We start from the raw sequence: 19,384 nt of genomic DNA on the forward strand, positions 1-19,384 counted from the left end.
GAATTGCATAGTTCCGATGAAACAGGAATGGCGGTTATGAAAGACAAATGCCAATCATTTTTATCAATAGATTAGTCCCCATTGAAATCAAAGCTAGGAGCTTTTAGAGGAAAGTCACGTTCCATCCAGCACACACACACACACTCTTTTTGATTCAGGAGAGTTCATTGACCGACATGTGGCTGGCGCTCGTATAGAGTATAAATAGAATCAAAGTTGAAGGACCAATAGCAGTAAAAGGAGGAAGTCGTTTTGTGTTGACCAACATTTTGCTTTTTTTGGGGGGTGGATAACGACGACGACGACGGCCATCCGACAATGGATGTGTGTGTGTGTGTCCGCTCGAGGGAAATCTCGGTGATCCTATTGAAAGGATGAAAACACTCTTCTCGGAATCCGATCCATCCGCCGTCCGTTTCCCGATTTTCGGACCAGCTGGAGAGAGCGGGAGAGCGGGAGAGAGAGAGAAACTCGAGCGTGTTACCAATTGTTGGCGTCGACGACGTCGTTCATTGTCCTCTCCGGCCGGTCATTATCGTCTTGGTCCCGACTATATTCGACTATAAGTTAAGAGCCAAACAGTCGGGATTACTTTGACCTATTGTTCTTTAATGGCCTAATGGTTCAATAGAAGAGCTCGTCCGCTCCCCATCGCGCACACAAAAGACCAACGCGACTTGCGATTGCCATTTGGCATTTGCCAATGCACCGTTAAGCCACATGCTGGCTGCTGCTGGGTATCTTCTCCATTCGCTTCGCTTCGTTCTCTTTTTTCCTTTTTTCATGTGTACTGGGTTCACTTGTCAAATGTCCGTTTCCCCGTAAATCGATCATCGTGTGTTATGTAAGGCTCTGGTAGTAGTAGCCCCCAGGCATTGAGGGAAGCCAAAATAATTTTTTCCAGCTCAGACCAAAAAATCAATTCATTCCCCCCATTTGCTTGTTCCCTCTAGTCACTCGATAAGATGAAATCCCCAACGGCACCGTGCAGTTGTGTATTCACTGTTGTAGCGGGGGTCTTCCATCAACTGAGTCGCGTACGTGTACGTAAAGATGTACGTAATGCAATTCGTCGCCGTAGGGAATGACGCGATTGAGATGAATGGGTCATTTGTCTTGTTTCGCTTGGTTTTTTTATTTTATTTCCCGGCTAGAGAGAGAGTATGGATTGTTATTTATGTGTCATGTTTTGTTTTGTTGTTGGTTTTTTTCACAGACAGCGGCGGAGGAGGAGGCCGTCCCGGTAGTCCGATCGGTGAGCGACGATCAAGCGGAAGCGGTGGCAGCAATAGCCGCCTAGCGGAGGACACGCTGGCGTATACGGTGCAGAGCAACGACACGCTGACCAGTTTGGCCGCCCGTTTCGACACGACGCCGTCGGAGCTGGTCGCCATCAACAAACTCCATTCGCGGCTGATTTTCCCTGGACAGGTGATTGATTTCATTTCGCCCCCCATCGGGACTTGGCGGGCAGAAGCCGTTGGGCTTTTTTTTTTTTAAAAGCCCAGGTCCATCGAATGAAATATGGCCAGGCATCAGACTGGGAAAGGAAATTGATGAATCAATCCAACAGAACACATCAATTGAAAAAAAAAAAAGTGTTAAAGAAGGAGAAGAAGAAGCGTTTGGACCGAATAGAGTGGGGAGGATTCTTTTTTTTTATTTTTATTTTTACGGGGGTTAGCGCAGCTAGGGAGTTGAGCAATAAAAGTCAAGCGTGATCAATGAACTTGAGTTAACAACTTGGGAATCCTCGAGCTCCTTCTTTCGATTAATTGCCACTTTAATAGATAGCCCAGGAGAAAGGAGAGAAAGCAGAAAAAAGATGATGATAGGGACTAGATCAATCAAGTGGCGATTGGCTGTGTGTATCAGAGCAAAAAGAGATTCGTCCATTTCATTTCACGTGGCCTTGATTAACAACTCATTGTCATTTGTCATTTTCGGTTTTTTTATTTTGATGTAATCAATAGGTGCTGCTCGTTCCGCGCAAAGATGCCGACGCCAACCGAGGAGCTGGATTGGAGTCTGAAGGAGCCGGGACGTCGTCGTCGTCAGAGCCCGGTGAAGCCGGGACTGCTCTAGGGCCCCAAATGGCTTTGAATGTTTCCATCAGGTCGTCGTCAAGCAATAGCAATATCAACGAAGTCGGTCGCGACAGCAATGGCGGCTATTCGTCACCCACAGCCGAGCGCCCCATCGAGCACGGTACCAATACTACTCTCTCTTTCTCTCTCAAGTACCTTTTTACTACTACACCGCCACCTACCCCATTCTGTTGTCGGCTGGCCGTCACCACCACAGCCGCCTTTCATTGTCACTCGCTGTAAACGGCGTGAGACAACTGAAATTTGTTTCACAAACATTCCGGTTTTTCCCCGCTCTCACTCTGTGTGCGACAAAAGAGTTTAGTCCCTCCCATCTGCTCTGAATGTGATAAAATCGATAGAAAGGAGTGGATCGAGAAGATAGATGCAGCTTGTGCAGACAAAGGCAGCAGAGACCCGACTAGTGCAAACGCAGTAGATCAGGAAATGAATCGAATAAATGTTGACAAAAGCTTCAGGGCTTCTTTCAAGAGAAAAAAACACAACAACCTACGACGAAAGATGTTTTTCTTATTGTCTTTGTCGTCCGCCCAGTCGCTCGGCCGTTTGTGTTGCCCCCCCTTTTGGTTGTGTGTGTGTGTGTGTGTGTGTGAGTGAATCGATAATTTGAACAAAGTGTACTATTATGTATTTTTCAGCGTTTCTCGATAGTTTGCGACCTCCCGGATCGCCGAGGTTCAACAGGGCCGATTTGTCTTTCACCAACCAGGGGAGTGGTGCCGGGCAGAGCGGCTCGTCGGCCTCGGATTTCGCCAATATCGAACGAGAAATCAACAACGAAGAATTACTGACCAGCATGGACGTGGAGACGGAACGCATCAGGGATCGCAGCGCCTATGAGAAATTCCTGAAAATTCACGTCAGGCACATAACGGACGGCCAGGGAGTGGTGGCCGGCGTCCTGCTCGTCACGCCCAACACGGTCATGTTTGATCCCAACGTGTCGGACACGCTGGTCATCGAGCACGGCGCTGAAGCGTACGGCGTCATTGCGCCCATGGAATTCGTCGTCAACGCGGCTCTCTATCCCGACATTGCTCACATGCGGCTGGCCGACTCCAAGGGCCAGCCCGACCAGCCCATCACCGATCCTATTTACTTCCCGACCAATTGCCCGTTGCACCGGAAGTACTCGATTCTCAAGGAGAAAGCCCACCTCAAGGGCAAACAGACGTCACCAGAAGAGGCCGTTGTTGATCTCGATCCAGCTGCCGGAATACTCGCTATAGCCGGTCAGTTGAGCCTCTAGTCTCGTATCTTTTCTCCTACAACTAAAAATGCCACAATTTTTCTCAGGTGACATTCAACGCCGGTGGAGTGAAGGAGAAGACACAAGGGAATCATGTGAAAGCCAGGCGACAGCTCAAGAGGACGACGCTGCTGGTTCGTCAAAGACGTCCGATGCATCGCCATTGCCCGCCCCATCGCAAGAACCACCAACACCCAAAGACAAAGAAACTAGGGCCAACTCGTTGACGGCCGAGAGTGTCGACGGAGCGGTCGTTACAGTCGTCTCCGAGCCTCTTTGTCCAATTATTCCTCCGCCATCCGTTGTTGAGGCCGCTCACCAGAGTGGCCATGTCATCCGACTCCACGTTAAAAGTCATTTGAATTTTTTTTTTTTTCTTTCGTGTCTCAATCAAATTGTCATTTAACATTTTTTTTTCCCATTTTGACTTGTAGATGAACCTGTGGTTCCGTCGGCCGTTGCCGATGTGGCGGCTGGGCCGCCCGAAAACGATTTAGTGGACAAGTCATCGCTCTCCAGTGATAATACCAAATTGACCAGTGGCATCCGCGTTGTCTCGTCCATGGACAAGACACCCAGTGGCGAACGTGAAGACGAGCTTTGCATCTCGGAAGAGCTCAACGTCACTGATGATGACGACAAAGGTGAAATTGACTTTTTGATGGCAAAAAGATCAAAAGATAGAAAGGTTTTCTTCTTATTATTGATCGATTATGTTGTCAACACAGACGAGGCGTTCCACTCTTCCACGGGCTCTGGTTATGAGCAGGCCATTAGCGAGGCTATGATTGATGAGTCCGAGTACCGGGCACGTCATTTCAGCGTTGGGACAACATCGTCCATGGGGCCCCATCAGAGTGGCGCCGCTCGGAGTCGAGCAATGCACTCGAGTTTCCATCGCCAGCCGCGTCATGCTTCCGGAGGCTCTGAGCCCATCCCGGCAAGTCGCCCTCAATCCAGCTCTCCGGCTCCTATTGCATCCTCGCCTGAAAGTAGAGGACAGCGAGTATGGCTCCTTTTTCTTTTATTATTATTTTTTTTTAAATTTAGGATCCCAGTTAGGAGCCAATTAACAATTAGCGAATTTCACCCCCCCTGTAGATGCTGAAACGTTTGTCGTATCCGCTGGTGTGGATGGGTGAAAGTCTGACTGCCGATTCCAAAGAAAACAGTCCCGTCTTGCCCGCCGATAAAGATCCTAATGCCGAGTCTGTGTTTTCTAAAGTCTTTTCCAGGTAAGGAGTGGCTACTTAATTCTCCTTAACTTTATTCACCTCGCTCAAAAGTCGTACGTAAATTCCAACAAGTGACGTCGTGTCCGGTAATGTATTTTGAATTAGCCTCATTTGCATGATTGCACGGCTACATCGTATGGTTGGTTTATATTTTTTTGGCTTTTGGCTTATTTTTTCACCCATCTATTTATTGTGCATGATTGGATTTTTTAAAAATTATTTCGCGGGATTTCAATGGTTTTTATTTCATTTATTTTTTTATTCTGTTGCTTTTTTAAATCTTCTTCTGCTATCAAATCACACACACGCTTTTTTTTTGGCGATTGGCATGCTGCTGTATTATAGTAACCACCCAGATCATTCGGTGGAATTGAGCTGTGACAATTCGATGGTGAGCCAAACCACCCCCGAAGAGAGTTTGATGGTTCCCGACTTTTCCGAGTTTATCGTTCCGGATCGATCCGGTATTCTGTTGGCCACGGCGGCCGCCATTGCCATTGGCACAATCGACGGGGCGAGGTACCGTGTCCATAACAACACCACCAACAAAACATCCCCCCTATCACAATAACTCACAACCCCCAAAGGGAAATTGGTCCACTTAACTCAAATTGTCTTATTAATAACCGAGCGATGAGAGATTATGCCATTTCGTTTCTTGATTTCTTTTGTTTTTTCCCCACCGCCATCGTCGGTTATTTGCAGGAGATTATCAACCGAGAACAGTTTGAAGCTGGACAGCCGTTTGGTGCCCAATTTGTTCCGGGGCAAGGACCAAGGTCATCATCATCAACAGCAGCACCACCAACACCACCACCACAACAACCCAATTTCAAGCGGCCAACCACCGGCCGGTGCTCAACCCAAACTCGGTTACAGGAGCATGGTGTCGGTCGATGACGTGCCCGAATTATTTGCCTCGCTGGATAGTAAGTACTTTGACGATTTAGACTTTTTAATTCCCAAAGTAAGACAATTCAGCAAGGTTTATAATTATTGAACAGATATTAACGTGTCATGTATCACCGTGAATGTACATATCACGTCTTTTCGTTGAGCCATAAAGTGACTTTTTGACTGATTACGTCACCAACAAACAAGAGAAAGAAAGAAGCACTCTCGGTGTGCATGCCAAACCTGATCAAGATGTCAGTCTCTATAGTGATTTTATTTTGGTAGTCAAGTTCTTGGAAACAAGGAAAGAAAGAAACAAAACAAAACGACGATACTTCCGAGTAAAGAATTTCAATTCGGGCCTCTCTACCCGTTTTCTATTTATTTTATTTTTTTTTTCTTTTTCATTCATTGAATGTTGCCGAGTTGTTTTTGCCTTGCGCGAAGCAAAACTCATCCGTCTTTGAGGTGCACGGTTGATTAAATTGTCGTTGCCAGCCGTGATTCATCCGGAATCATCATAATAATAGTACAAGTACAAAACTGAATTCACGTGAAAGATATCGGAAGAATCGCTCGATTAGTTGCTCTGAGATGCCAAAACTGGAATGTGATGACGATTGAAAGTTATTTTTTTTTCGTTTACCCCCAATCACACACACGTTCATTTGTGTCATTGTCACACTAAACAAACACACACAATTCTCACTGCCAAGTGTTGTTAGACTGCACACGAAATCTATACGTTCATTGTTGCATTCGTTTATTAATACCCGCCCGTTCTCATCTTATACTCGAATTATCCAGACTGAAAAAAAAACAAAAACACATACTAGATTTCCAAAAACTTCCCCTTCGATGGACGATATACTCACTACCGGTTAATTTTATTCTGCATTATACAAATATTGTTTTATTTTCATTTGTATTTCACCCTTCTTGATATCTTTTGATTGTTCAACGCAGTCCTTCGTTCGCCGTACTTCGAACTTAACTTTATCGGTAAGACACGTGAACAACAAATCAACCAACCCAATCAAAAAGATATTTTAAAAAGAAAAAGAATAATCTACAATCACATTTCTTCGTCGTTCTACGCCTTTATCTTTATCTTGTTTTTTTTAAATTATTATTTAATTGTTGCTGCCTTTTATTATTCATAATCTTGCGACATGGTTGTTCCCACGTAAAAGGAGATTTACAACACAAAAAAAATGCCATAACCCAAAAGCCAACTCGCTCAACAGAAAAAAAGAAACATTTGTGTTGCAGTAACAAGAATTTGGGTGTTCTAAACAGGAAAAGCTTGTTTCGTTTTGTTTGCCGTCCCTTCTTCGGTTCTTTTCTATACAACTTTCTGCATCTTGTGACTGGCACGATCGAAAGAAATGTCTTGGCATGTGGACACGGCAATTGCTAAAAACCGGACAAGGACAATAAGAGTATAACGAGACTGGTATTTTAGATGCACGAAAAATTCGATTCCATTTTTTTTTGTGTGTGTGTTCCCTCTCACAACTTTCTCTCGCTTTATGAGAGTTGGCGATAAAAGTTAAATCAAATGAGTGTTTATTTTAATTTTTTCGTATTTGACAGATTTTTTTTAAATTTTTAGACATTTTAAAAATAATTTTCTTATTCTTTGGAACGATAGAATTGATTCCCAAGCCAGCGCAGCCGTGCGATGCCCCGCCACTCTACTTGCGACTGAGAATGGGAAAACCGCTGAACCGCAAGGGAGGCATGACCACGCCCATCATGTCGTACGGAAAGAAAAAGATGAAGCCCGAATACTGGTTCAGCATCCCCAGAGACAAGTATACAACACATATCAAAACCTAACGTCGCCACTATGCGTCACGTGTGCCATCCGTCGTAACCTTCAACTGCAATTGAGGCGATCCAGAAGGGATTTGACGTTAGGGACTTTTTGGGAATGGACAAACACATTCCTCTGCACCAGATGATAATAATGGGACATTTTTGACTCATTCCAGCCTAGGATTTTCCCTCCTTTAGATGATACAAATGGCTTGTACGTTGTAGGAAATTGCGGCCTTGATTTTTTTCGATTCGATTCACAGAGTTTTCCTCCATAGAATAAGATAGTGTGGGGGGGGGGGAACAATTCGACTCTAAGGAATTATGTTATTTTTGGTTGGTTTTTTTTAACCTCGGCACACGTGGATCAATTTGTTTTCAGTCAAAGGAGAAATTGTCAAATAATGATTTTGAAAAATAATTTTGTCTGAAAAAAAATTCCAGGGCGGACAGTTTGTGCCGATTCTTTTTGCTGTGGTCGCCGGATGTGTACGGAGAGCCGGGCGATGCCGACTCGGTGGCTAAACGAGGTTTCGAGCTCATCACGGAGGATCTCGAATGGGAGGAGCCGAGTCCCGTGCGAAGGACGAAACCCGTCAAGAAAGCCAAAGGCCAACTTGGCGGCAAGAGCAAGAGCGGCGATCACGATCAAGTCGGCGGCGAAGATGAGGACGATCCCCTCGGAGTCACGGCCGAGCTGGCCAAGGAATCTTGGGAGGTACAGTTTTTTTTTAACACAACACACTTTTCAAGTCTTTTTCTTCCCAAACTCTTAACCGGTTCAAACAATTCCTTTTCTTCACTGTGTCTATCTTTTTCTCTCATATTTCTTTTGTCTCTCTTCTTCAAACGATCAACGTCGATCGGACTGTCGCTGGGGCGCAACAACAAAAAAAAACAAAACACGAAAATCATTGCCAATCGTTTTTTAAAAAATCAAAAACAAAAATAATAGCGTGCCAAAGCTCCCTATGTCCGCTTGTTCACCATTCTAAAGACGCAGGCAACGCTATTCGAGAGTGACCAGGATGAGGTGGGCAAAACCAAAGTTGTTCCGCATTCCGTGTTGTGTAGTCTATATATTTCTGTATATAGAGGCTGGCTGGCTAGTTGATTCTCACACGCCATATCTTTATTGCTAGTTGGTAGACAACACACATTTATTTTTTTTTTTAAATGGAATTCATTTCCACCACTGACCCCGTGCACACGCACTCCTCACACACACATTCACTCACACGCGCCTACGCACACACACACGACGCACTTCAACGTGTTGTGTCTGGTTGACCTTGTTTCGGTTATTCACCTGTGCAGTCGTCAAGAGATTTTTGTTGATTTTGATGAATCATGACGTCGATTACTTTTTTGGCGTCGATATTTTTATTTATTATTTTCTTTTTTTCTAATCCCCAATTTACATGCGTAAATGTTTATTATTTTGACACATTTGTGTGTGTATCTGTTAGTGTTGGTGTGTACGTGTTGTTTACGTTTCAAATCGCAATCTGTTTTTGGTTTGACGATAAAGAAAAAGGTGGTTGAAAGTTATTTTCGATACTACCAGCCCCCCTTTATTACGTTTTTTCCTCCTCCTGATTTTCTCAACCCACTATCTATCTATAGCGCCCTCTCTTTTTATTTCTCTCTCCTAAGCTCCGCCCGTCAACCTCGATTCGATTTGGTCAGAAACAAAATTTTAAGGTGTGCCAGAGGAAGGGGCTACGAAAGAAAAAAAAACAAAAAAAAGACGTCAGATAATCCGCGGTCTGAAAGGGAATTGAAATTCGAAATTGTTTTCAAAAAAACAAAAAACCATTTTGATGCGGTTCAAAATGAGCGGGTCGGTTTCGCCCACTTTTTCTGGTTGGGTCGGCGAGTTCTTTTCGACTCCACCCCGCGACACGCGCCGCTTAGTATATATATACACAATACCTAGTAGCCGACGTCTACACTTTGTCCCACTACCAAGTTGGAAGGAGCGACTCTCCTCTACTCTCCCATTTTTCCCGTGGCTATTGGAAAGCTTTGCTGGCCTTCTTCTTCTTCTTTCTCAGTCGTCGGCCCCCAGTCTTGGTTCGCTCTTCCGCCGAGTGCCATCATCTGCTGTTGCGTTTCATTTGAATTGAAATCGATTAATTTTTCTCGTTAAACACTTGAGCAGCAGCAGCATTTCCAGATGCTTTTCGCCAGAAGAAGACTTAGCTCCACATCGCTTGTGGCCGCTTCTGTAGGCCCATTTTCATTTTAAAATTCCGTCAGTCCGTCGCGTCTCTCTACTTTTTGTTGTAAACGTTTTTCTCGTTTTCTTACGTGTGTGTGTGTGTGTGTCAGTGTGCAGTTCAAACTTTCTGTTGTGTCCGACCAGGTGAAACAAGTTCGAAAAGCGGGTCTTTTGGTTTTTATTTTTCTTCTCGGAATCGACACTCGTTCCCGTTTATGGACGAATTTTTGTGATAGTTTTATTCGTCGTACAGCTGCCCACGTGATGGACGAATGAAACAATTTCACGTCCTTCCCGTTGATTTGTGTGTCCTCATTTAAAAAGAAGACAAAAAAATATTCTTGCTCATCCAGCTCATCCTGCTTGGCGTCGTTCGTTCACACAGCATTCGAGCATTGAATTTTTGTTTGTCTCGTCGTCTCCCTCCCGTCATTTTGCCTGATTGAAAACGGAAGATCTTTTTTAAAAAGAATTAAACGAGAGAGAATGGCTGAAACTTCCTCAGCAACCAAATTGTCCTTCCGGACTAAATCGAGTGGCCATCATTCCAAGAAATTCGTCTCATTTGTCCAATTCTGCAATCGAATCAAAAAGGTTGTGTCTCCTGAAATCTCTATTTAGTTTCCTTCTTTGTCTCTCTTCCAACTTTTAATTTGAATTTGGTTACCTTTTTTCTTTAAATTCCCTTTTTCAACCAAAATTTACACAGAAATTTAGAGTGTGAGAGGGGGGGGGGGGAGAGAGAAAAAGAATTGAATGGCGTTTATCCGAAAGCGCGTGGACGACCTTGTCTTGATTTCTCTCGACAGAAATCCAAGGGAAGGGCTGTCATTTATTTCATTTGATGCATAACGTACCAAAATGCCCTACATATTACCTTTTAATGGTTTAATAAGGTTCTACAGTGTTGTCCTTGAGGCTCGAGCGCGGCGCATATCACTTTTGTTTTTATTTATTTCTTTAAGAAACAAATGTTTAACTTAACCGGTTATTTGCATACGCACACAAATTCCCAAAAGTCTTCTTCCGTCTAACCTTGTGGTATCACGTGAATCTTTGTGTTGCTGTCTCGTCTCGAATAGAACTTGACGACCACTTTGAGAGTCTCTCTCTCTCTATCGCAAATGGTTTCCTTATTTTTCATTTTCTACGACTAACCTTCTCCATTTCCTTATTTCGACTTTGGGATTAATCCCCGTCGTGTTATTTTTTCGTCCCGAAATTAAATTAACCCGGAATGTTTGTTGTTCGTATATATTATTGTTGTTAATTGTTATTGTCTGCTAATGTATTAGGTTGAGAGCTTTGTTCTTTCAGTTTCTATTTATGAATTCCTTTTCTTGCTTGTGACGTGTGCTGATCGAAATTTCTTTTTTATCTTTTTCTTCTTTTTGAATTTATGCCACGTCATAGATCGTTTCTCTGAACGAAGAAGTGCGCAGGGCGTTGTACGGCTCTGAACGTTTGAGCGCACTCGATCTGGACTCGTACCTGCCCGACTTGATTGGCCCCACCGAAGTGCTGACTGACGAATATCGCAAACAGCTGGCCAAACATTTGCCAGCTCGCGTCGAAGGTAACGTGTCCAACTCGTATGCAACGTAACAGCTTGCAATAATTCGAGAGAGTGAATATTTTTAATTGGAACTTGACGTGCTTTGTGTGTGCGTTTGGCAGGTTACCCTTGGTCGCTGGTGTTTAGCACGTCTCAGAATGGATTCAGTCTCAACTCGCTGTATCGTAAAATGATCGGCATCGATAGTCCCATTCTGCTGGTGATAGAGGACACGCAGGGAAATGTGAGTTGCGCGCTTTTTATTATACGTGCGTGCCATACTGGCGAATCGAAATTGTTTTAATAATTGGATGCTTTTTTGGGGGGGATGAACAGGTTTTCGGCGCCATCACGTCGTGCGAAATTCGCGTCAGCGAATCATTTTACGGCACGGGCGAATCGCTCCTCTTCGTCATCAACCCCAAAATGCAAATTTATCCGTGGTCGGGCGACAACTCTTATTTTATTCAAGGCAACAACGAAAGCTTGGCCATCGGAGCCGGAGAGTAAGCCAATCTCGCTATTTATTTCGTTAACTGCTCACGTACAGTCCAAAACCGACAAACAAAAGGTTTCATTTTGAAAACTCAGATATGTGTTAATTCCGCTTTAATAATGCTGGAAAAATGTTGAAACCTTGAGCCGGTCAATGTCTCAAGTGTCTTACGCCATCGTAGTCACGTAATGAGGAAACGTATGTAGTCGACTTAGTTTATATTTCAGCCTTCAAATCTTTTGGAGAACATTTGACCAAAAAGGTTGACTTGTTTACCGCCACCTATTTCTAATATCGGATTAGCATACCTGTTTACGCTGTGTCTTGAATTTATGGCGATAATCTCACACGCGTTTCCTTATCGTCTTTTTCTTTGGATTTGAACAGTGGCCGTTTTGGATTGTGGTTGGACGGCGACCTGAACCAAGGGCGGACGCAGACGTGTAAAACATTCGGCAACGATCCGCTCAGTCCGGATGAAGACTTTTGGGTCAAGACGCTCGAGTGCTGGGCGTTCATGTGAAAGGGGCATTCATTTGGTTGTTGATTGTAACTCTTATAAAATCTCTCTCTCTCTCTCTATATCTATATATCTATCTTTCTCTCACTCTTTCACACACACTCACACAGATATGCAGACACACACCACCATCCCCACGTATACACGTCAGTGTAACACACACATACTCTACTCTTCAAACAATTCCCTTCCTCTCCCCCCCTCTACCTCCTCCTCCCCGCCCCATTTCTACCACCTCCCTCGACCTGCATCAATTACCCTCTCGCGCCAAATTAAATATCGTAGCTATATATATTATATATTCTAACCAATAATGGAAATAAAAAGAATGAAACGAAAAAAAAACAAACCCAAAAAAAAGGAGAAAAAAAAAGCACATCAAGATATTGATCTTGTATTGTTGTTCGCTAGTGAGGGTGGGATCGTTGCGATTCACTCTGTACGTCAATTTTTCAAAAACTGTGTGTGTGTTATATAAATATACAGCTCTAGATCAGAGCCGCATCGGCGCCCAACCTGCCCTGCCTGGTGTTTTTTTGTTTTGTTTTTTTCTGTACAGATCACATTACTACGTACACATCTCCTTCCCTCTTTTCCCTCCATCTCTTTTTCTCTCTTCTCCTCTTCGGTTAAATTGTCGTCGACGGCCTGAAAAAAAACAAAAGTTTCCGTTTCAACGCAAATGAAAAACAAATCCCTACTCCCATCCTTCCAATGTTCGTTCAAACATGTCATTGTGTTGATTTACAAATCCCTTTGCCCATTAACATGATTTGAAGATAAAAGTTAAAAATAACAACTCAAAAGCAAACACGGGATCGACCCCAACCCGAAAAAAATAAAAATCCTGCAGCCGAAAAAAAACCACAAATATTTGCAACCCCATCGAAAATAGTGTTGAACATTTTTTTTTTAAATCCTTTCTGTAATTCAGAAGAGAGTTAAGAGACGAGGAATTGAACGGTTGTTGTTGGTATAATGTTGATGTCATTTAATTGTTTGGTTGCGTATATACTATTCTCTTCTGTATAAGCAATACACACACAACATGGCTTTCACAATCAAAACATTGAGATTTATTTTGAAAATGATGCAATGTGACACACGTGTTTATCATGAGAAATCTTTCTTTTGATTGGTGCCACAGGACTGACAAAAATATAGATACGTAGTGTTGGCACGTTATAACTTATTGGGTCGTAGGAGAGAAAAAAAACTTTGTTATCCTCATTCGTGAACAAATCAAATCATATCTTTTTATGTCGATTGCCGAACATGGTCTATTTAACCTGAGATGATTGACAGCCATGTCAGCATGTATTAAGATAAAGATTATTTCTCTATCAAACCTGACACGGTCATACGGTTCCATTTGATCCAAGTGACGCATATCCTTAATCCCAATAATCTTTTAAAAAAACTATCTTTATGGATTCATTGACGTACGTCCGATGTGTAGATTTTTATATCGTTCACGTGTTGAGTCCATGTGCCTGTTTAACATTTCAAATAACATTTTCAATATAAAATAGTTTCAACATAAAACAGACCCAGTAAACCGTAGCGCATGTTGGTCTCGTTCGTCATTCACAATCGAACACTATCAAATGACGCAACGTATGTTCGTTAGCTGCAACGACGACTCCATTGTTTAAATAGGCGCGCCTAACCTCACACCTCTTCAATCCGGTGCTTCTGCACTTAAATGAACCGGTCAAAGACCAATTGCTGGTTTATTAAAAAATATATAGATTTCTCAATGCCCACACAAAATGTGCATCAAAGTTTCTTGGCAATTCAATGAGCGACCTATTTTCATGACTGGGGAAGCGACGATAATGCCCGATGAAAGAGCGAATTCAACATTCAACACAAGATCACCGAATGTTTTGTGCTGCGCTTACTAATGATCTTTTTGAAAAGTTAATGCTAATACGGTAGCAGCTATCACTCCGAATCCGAGAAATTTTGAATGTCATGGGGCAATAAACGGAATTGAATATTGTAACAATCAGAGAAAAACGAAAATTTGTTACAATTATATTATTAATGAGGACGAACCTTCAACTTTTAAAAAACCTGCGAGATATCGCGTAAGTAGCAGTTTGAATTTCTTATATCGAACGTTTATAATTCATCGCGAGTCATCTAGCGATAGCTAGAAAAAGCAAGATTCGGGCGCCCTTTAACACTGCGTAGCTGCTATAATGTGTACAAAAATATAGATACACAATTTAGTTGGATGAATACTTAACTGGCTATTGGTTGAATCGGGTTCAACTTTCGTCCAACCGTATGAGAGAACTAGAACTCAACATTACGCAGTAACGTTTTCAACAGAGTTGAAATGCTTGAGAAACAATTTGCACCAAAACTTCCATTGTTATTGAAATTGTGGCTTTAATTCAGTTGGATCTGTAAAGGGCTGATGGTATGAAGAGATTCAAGGGGGACATTTCAGGAGGGGGAACGATGAATAGCGATGATGATCCGTTGAAGTTTCAAGAACTGAACAGTTAGAAACTTAAAAAAAAATATGATATAATACTCTTTGATAGTAATGCAATACAAAAATATTATTAAGGGTGGGGGATGTATGTACAAAGAAAGGCGGGAAAGATGAAATGAGGTAGGCCCACGTATTGGCCTTTAAAAAACCGCCTAGCTTTGTTGTTTAAAAAAGGATAATAATTACCACTATAAATTCGATAGTAACACTGTAAACGTGTCAAGTGGGTTTTGCTACGAGATTCTAAGCGAAATAAAGAAAAAAGCGCATGTGATGACGACCACAGGGCGCGTCCAGCAACTGGGAAATGTTAACAAGCAATTTGGCAACGCTTTTTAGTCCAGCATATATCGTTGTCTGTCTCGGCTTCACCATTCGTGTGAAACAAAATTCTCTTTGATGCTGATCCTCGTGTACAAATTTTTTTCTATATTTACGCTCTTTGTGAAATCGAAATGCCCGAATCATTTTAGTGCTAGATTTTTTCTATTTTAAATCCTTTATTTGATTAAGTTGTTTTTGCCCACCCGTGCTTGCGGAATATTTTCAAAATCGCATTTTAAAGGTCTGCCCTTGTTCCCAAAACACTACACACTATCAAGCCCTCGCCCATATCATTAAAAAGATTCTACTTTTATTTTGATTGCACTTTTTGACTCGTAACGCCATTATAATTTTCGCTGCACTTTTCACTGGATTTTTATCGACGGTAAGTGTGAATCATTCTTGCTTTGTTTCATTATTGTTATAAAAAGAAACCTTTATTAACAACATTGAATCTTCTTTCTTGGCAGATGAGATGACTAGTGTTTAATTGAGGATATGAGTTGTTGTCTAGGCAGCTGTGTTTTGGTTTCCTAGTAATAGCTCAGCTTCTCAATCTCTAGCTTACGTAGCAGTCAGAAACCCAGCAGAAATAATTTATGCCAGCGTCCAGAGGACGGAGTAGTGGGAGGGGCATGGGCGACACTGCTAATGAAAGTCTAGCTCAGAGAAACCTGGTAGACATCAATGTGGCTACTGTTGAAGAGCTTTCCACCTTGGTTGGAGTTGGACGCAGCAGAGCTGAAGCCATTGTGGAAACCAGAAATGTAAGTTTAGGATTAACCCAACACCAGTGTGTTTTATATGGTTTTGACATGTGTTTTTCCTTTGTAGTCCCTTGGAGGATTTACATCCATCGAAGATCTAAGTCTGGCTCCAGGTGTGGGGACAAATTTGATTGAAGCCAATCGTCAGATACTAACAATATCAGTACCAGCTCAGTCGTCTCAGGTGAATGCAAGAAAAGCCAACACTCGGAGCAGGTAAATAGTGTTATACAATACTAAATTTATACCCCCTTCTCATGGTTTTGCTATTAGTGTAGGTATATTTCTTTATTGTTACTCTTATCTAAGCCTTTGTTCTTTGGATTAGGCAAAAATGCGTCATTTGATTCTAAACATGTTTTGTTGTTGCCCTAGAAGCAGTGATAATACAAGCGCTCAACCGACTCCGAGCACCACACCAGTGATATCTAGTTCAAGTGATAACGCGACAGAAGACCAGCAAAACGACAGTGGAAGTAGCAGCAGCAACGAATGGGGTGCTTGCCGTTTGAGGCAGCGCCGGTCAACAAGCAGAATAAATCCACTGCCCGTTGGCAAATCGCCTTCGCTTCGACAGACTCGGAGCAACGATAGCATCATTCAATCGCCTCCTCCTCTCCCCACAACACCTACATCATCGACACCTACTGCTCCTGCCAACGACGCCAGCAATGTATCCGTTAAAGAGGAATCACCCACCTCGGAGAATGATGACGTCGCCAGACCAGGAGCTGTAAGTTTATCCAACACTTATTTGTTATTAAGAACATGAATTTAATTAAGGTGGTGTGTTGTAGACCAAGCGCAAGTCGGAGTCGACAGCTGAGATGGCAGCTGAAGTAGCCACGGAGAAAAAAACATGTCGAAGGGGTGAAGGTGTTGATTCATCTTCCTCGTCAATCTACTGCCATGTTCACCGTAATCCGATTCCCTCGAAAGACAATCCTCCGCCAGGATTTTGCCAGTGGCTTCACACGTTCCAAGTATTTTTCGTCATTCTCTCAACCACTAACTCATTGCTAAGAAAAACCATTTGTTATCATTGCAGTACTGGTCGAACGCTGAGCGTTTATGTGCCATTGACCAACTGATAGAGCTGTGTGAACCCACTCAGGTCCGTCACATGATGGCTGTTATTGAACCACAGTTCCAACGCGATTTCATATCGCTGCTGCCCAAAGAACTGGCTCTGTATGTTCTCAGTTTCCTCACGCCTCGCGACTTGACTCGCGCCGCACAAACCTGCCGTTGTTGGAGAGTCTTGGCTGAAGATAATCTCCTCTGGCGAGAAAAATGTCGTGAAGCGGGTATCGATGACGTTCGTGATACTCTAAATAAGCGACGTCTTCGCGGATCTTCCCACCACTCATCTCTCAGTTGTGGTCTTTCTTCCCCCACCGGATCTAGCCAAAACAATGCACCAATTATTACTCCGTCACCCTGGAAGGTGAATAGATCAATCTGGCTTAAACGTTAATAGGTTGCAAGATAATATTGATTCGTTGCATTTTCAGGCGACTTATATGCGTCACCGAAATATTGAGTTGAATTGGCGAGTGAGGCCGATCCCACAGCCAAGGGTATTGAAAGGTCATGACGATCACGTCATCACCTGCTTACAGTTTTGCGGAAACCGCATCGTTTCGGGATCGGATGACAACACGCTCAAAGTCTGGTCGGCTACTACGGGAAAGGTAATTCATTGGGCTTTCTGCCTAGACAGGACAAAGACTTTAAAAACGCGAAATGTCTTAAGAACAGACAACCATTTAATTGTCATTTCACTCAACAGTGCATGAGGACTCTGCAGGGACATACGGGAGGCGTTTGGTCCTCTCAAATGCAGGGAAATATTATAGTCAGCGGGAGTACAGACAGAACCTTAAAAGTCTGGAACGCTGAGTCTGGACAGTGTTTGCACACATTATACGGCCACACCTCCACTGTCCGTTGCATGCATTTACACGGAAATAAGTCAGTCTTTTTATCAGATATTTGTAGCAAGCACTCTTACTAATTCAACTGTTTTCCTTGATCAAAAATGAATGTAGGGTGGTGAGCGGGTCACGGGATGCAACGTTACGTGTATGGGATGTTGAGACGGGCGAATGTTTACATGTTCTTGTTGGTCACGTCGCTGCCGTACGATGTGTGCAATATGACGGGCGTCTGGTGGTTAGTGGAGCCTACGACTATACAGTGAAAGTGTGGGATCCTGAAAGAGAGGAATGTCTCCATACTCTTCAGGGACACACTAATCGGGTTTACTCACTACAGGTAATTGGAAAATGCCACCATTTTGATTCTGTCGTACTCGTTATCTAACTTTGCCCCTATTTTGAATTTAGTTTGACGGCATCCATGTAGTCAGCGGATCTTTAGATACTAGCATCAGGGTTTGGGATGCGGAAACAGGAGCATGCAAGCACACATTAATGGGTCATCAGTCGCTCACGTCCGGAATGGAACTGCGCAATAACATCCTCGTCTCAGGGAATGCCGATTCCACAGTTAAAGTTTGGGATATAATTAGCGGCAAATGCCTTCAAACTCTTTCAGGTAAGTTATTCGACTTGTGGAACGGACGAGTGCCTTGCCATCATTTCGGTTTTTAATAATTTTCTGATTTTGTAGGAGCCAACAAGCACCAATCGGCTGTCACGTGTCTTCAGTTTAACAATAAGTTTGTAATAACTTCCTCGGATGACGGAACGGTTAAGTTATGGGATGTGAAAACAGGTAAATTTTACTGGCAAATAATCTCCGTAGCTCATTATTACCTAAATAACCTCGGTGCTTTTCTAATGACCAAAACAGGTGAATTTATTCGCAACTTGGTATCTTTGGAAAGTGGAGGAAGTGGAGGCGTCGTATGGAGAATCCGGGCCGATGAAACACGTCTTGTCTGTGCTGTGGGAAGCCGTAATGGCACTGAAGAGACTAAGCTGCTCGTTCTCGATTTCGATATCGAAAGCAAGTGATAACTGTCACCACCACCAGTTCTCGCCCCTCCCTCTCTCACCCTACTTACGTCGTGTGCGGTCCCGTTTTCCCGTCTTAATAAGGTTTTTAAAAGTTCCCTCGCGCGAGGGATCAAGGAATCTAATATTTTTAATTAAAATGAAATACAAAAAATCCGAGGATACGAAAAGTTTGAGTTGATTGGAAACTCTACGTTTGAAATCTTCCTGGCAATGGGAGTCTACTCCTCAAACGATTTCTTTCCAGTTTGGCGTTATCAGATATCTCATTGCCCGGGAATAGTCAACTGCAGTTACGTGCCAAGCATGATGACAACAAATATACTGCCACGACACTCACTAGAGGAAGAAGGGAAAACAAGTCGGGCCTGATCCAAGGTGCTTCTGACATAGAACACCGGAAGAAACTTGGAAAAAGCCATGACACACAGGGCTTTATAAACTTGTGATTTCTTGTGTCTTGTTGATTTATCCCCTCCCTCTTCATCCTCACCCTCTCATTCGTATCATGATATAAAAAAAATCATTCATTAGTAAGCTCGTACACTAAAATCCGATTAAAGAATTTAATTTATGTTCAGCTGTGTCCCCTAAATTTAGTTTCATTTTCCCCTTAAAGACACTTCCAAATGGCTCGGCGATTCTTTCCATGCCAAATACACATTATCAGATTTCCATAATTTTGGTTTCAAGCTTCTTAT

The 19,384-nt window shown here is 43.0% G+C and overlaps 2 protein-coding genes across 23 annotated transcripts in view; both read left to right on the forward strand.

Annotated features, from left to right (window-relative positions):
- The window catches only part of LOC124191218 (oxidation resistance protein 1-like), a 28,649-nt gene extending 15,480 nt beyond the window's left edge, over positions 1 to 13,169 (forward strand). For 4 of the 20 annotated variants that reach the window (XM_046584291.1, XM_046584290.1, XM_046584287.1 and 1 more), the window contains 17 exons: positions 1,217 to 1,431; positions 1,974 to 2,208; positions 2,747 to 3,340; positions 3,405 to 3,710; positions 3,792 to 4,001; positions 4,086 to 4,363; positions 4,459 to 4,592; positions 4,938 to 5,111; positions 5,298 to 5,521; positions 6,453 to 6,488; positions 7,141 to 7,303; positions 7,752 to 8,025; positions 8,263 to 8,340; positions 10,945 to 11,107; positions 11,209 to 11,330; positions 11,423 to 11,592; positions 11,970 to 13,169. In XM_046584291.1, the coding sequence (XP_046440247.1) occupies positions 1,217 to 1,431; positions 1,974 to 2,208; positions 2,747 to 3,340; positions 3,405 to 3,710; positions 3,792 to 4,001; positions 4,086 to 4,363; positions 4,459 to 4,592; positions 4,938 to 5,111; positions 5,298 to 5,521; positions 6,453 to 6,488; positions 7,141 to 7,303; positions 7,752 to 8,025; positions 8,263 to 8,340; positions 10,945 to 11,107; positions 11,209 to 11,330; positions 11,423 to 11,592; positions 11,970 to 12,105 (3,512 nt within the window). In that variant the 3' untranslated portion in view covers positions 12,106 to 13,169. The remainder of the gene's footprint in view (positions 1 to 1,216; positions 1,432 to 1,973; positions 2,209 to 2,746; positions 3,341 to 3,404; positions 3,711 to 3,791; positions 4,002 to 4,085; positions 4,364 to 4,458; positions 4,593 to 4,937; positions 5,112 to 5,297; positions 5,522 to 6,452; positions 6,489 to 7,140; positions 7,304 to 7,751; positions 8,026 to 8,262; positions 8,341 to 10,944; positions 11,108 to 11,208; positions 11,331 to 11,422; positions 11,593 to 11,969) is intronic. The other 16 variants (XM_046584299.1, XM_046584298.1, XM_046584289.1 and 13 more) reach the window with 6 other exon arrangements.
- A 1,773-nt stretch (positions 13,170 to 14,942) lies between these two features.
- LOC124189694 (F-box/WD repeat-containing protein 7-like) lies at positions 14,943 to 19,363 on the forward strand. Of its 3 annotated transcripts, none has more exons than XM_046582126.1 (12): positions 14,943 to 15,320; positions 15,406 to 15,702; positions 15,770 to 15,918; positions 16,078 to 16,435; positions 16,500 to 16,685; positions 16,751 to 17,149; positions 17,217 to 17,396; positions 17,495 to 17,676; positions 17,754 to 17,979; positions 18,051 to 18,261; positions 18,337 to 18,441; positions 18,520 to 19,363. In XM_046582126.1, exons 2-12 carry the CDS (start codon positions 15,535 to 15,537, stop codon positions 18,681 to 18,683), a joined length of 2,328 nt encoding a protein of 775 aa, XP_046438082.1. In that variant the 5' UTR covers positions 14,943 to 15,320; positions 15,406 to 15,534; the 3' UTR covers positions 18,684 to 19,363. The 3 variants fall into 3 exon arrangements, with proteins under 3 accessions (XP_046438082.1, XP_046438083.1, XP_046438081.1); XM_046582127.1 differs by having other exon boundaries at positions 16,081 to 16,435; XM_046582125.1 differs by having other exon boundaries at positions 16,084 to 16,435.
- Positions 19,364 to 19,384: the final 21 nt, after the last annotated feature.

The sequence above is a fragment of the Daphnia pulex genome, chromosome 3 (assembly GCF_021134715.1).
Source record: "Daphnia pulex isolate KAP4 chromosome 3, ASM2113471v1".
Taxonomy (NCBI): Eukaryota; Metazoa; Arthropoda; class Branchiopoda; order Diplostraca; family Daphniidae; genus Daphnia; species Daphnia pulex.

What these genes read in the sequence shown, in the direction of transcription:
- LOC124189694 (XM_046582126.1), top strand. Translation starts at nt 15,535, where the DNA reads ATGCCAGCGTCCAGAGGACGGAGTAGTGGGAGGGGCATGGGCGACACT. An exon ending in GGTCGGCTACTACGGGAAAG is followed by an intron (nt 17,397 to 17,494) that starts GTAATTCATTGG and finishes TTCACTCAACAG; the next exon opens with TGCATGAGGACTCTGCAGGG. An exon ending in ATGCATTTACACGGAAATAA is followed by an intron (nt 17,677 to 17,753) that starts GTCAGTCTTTTT and finishes AAATGAATGTAG; the next exon opens with GGTGGTGAGCGGGTCACGGG.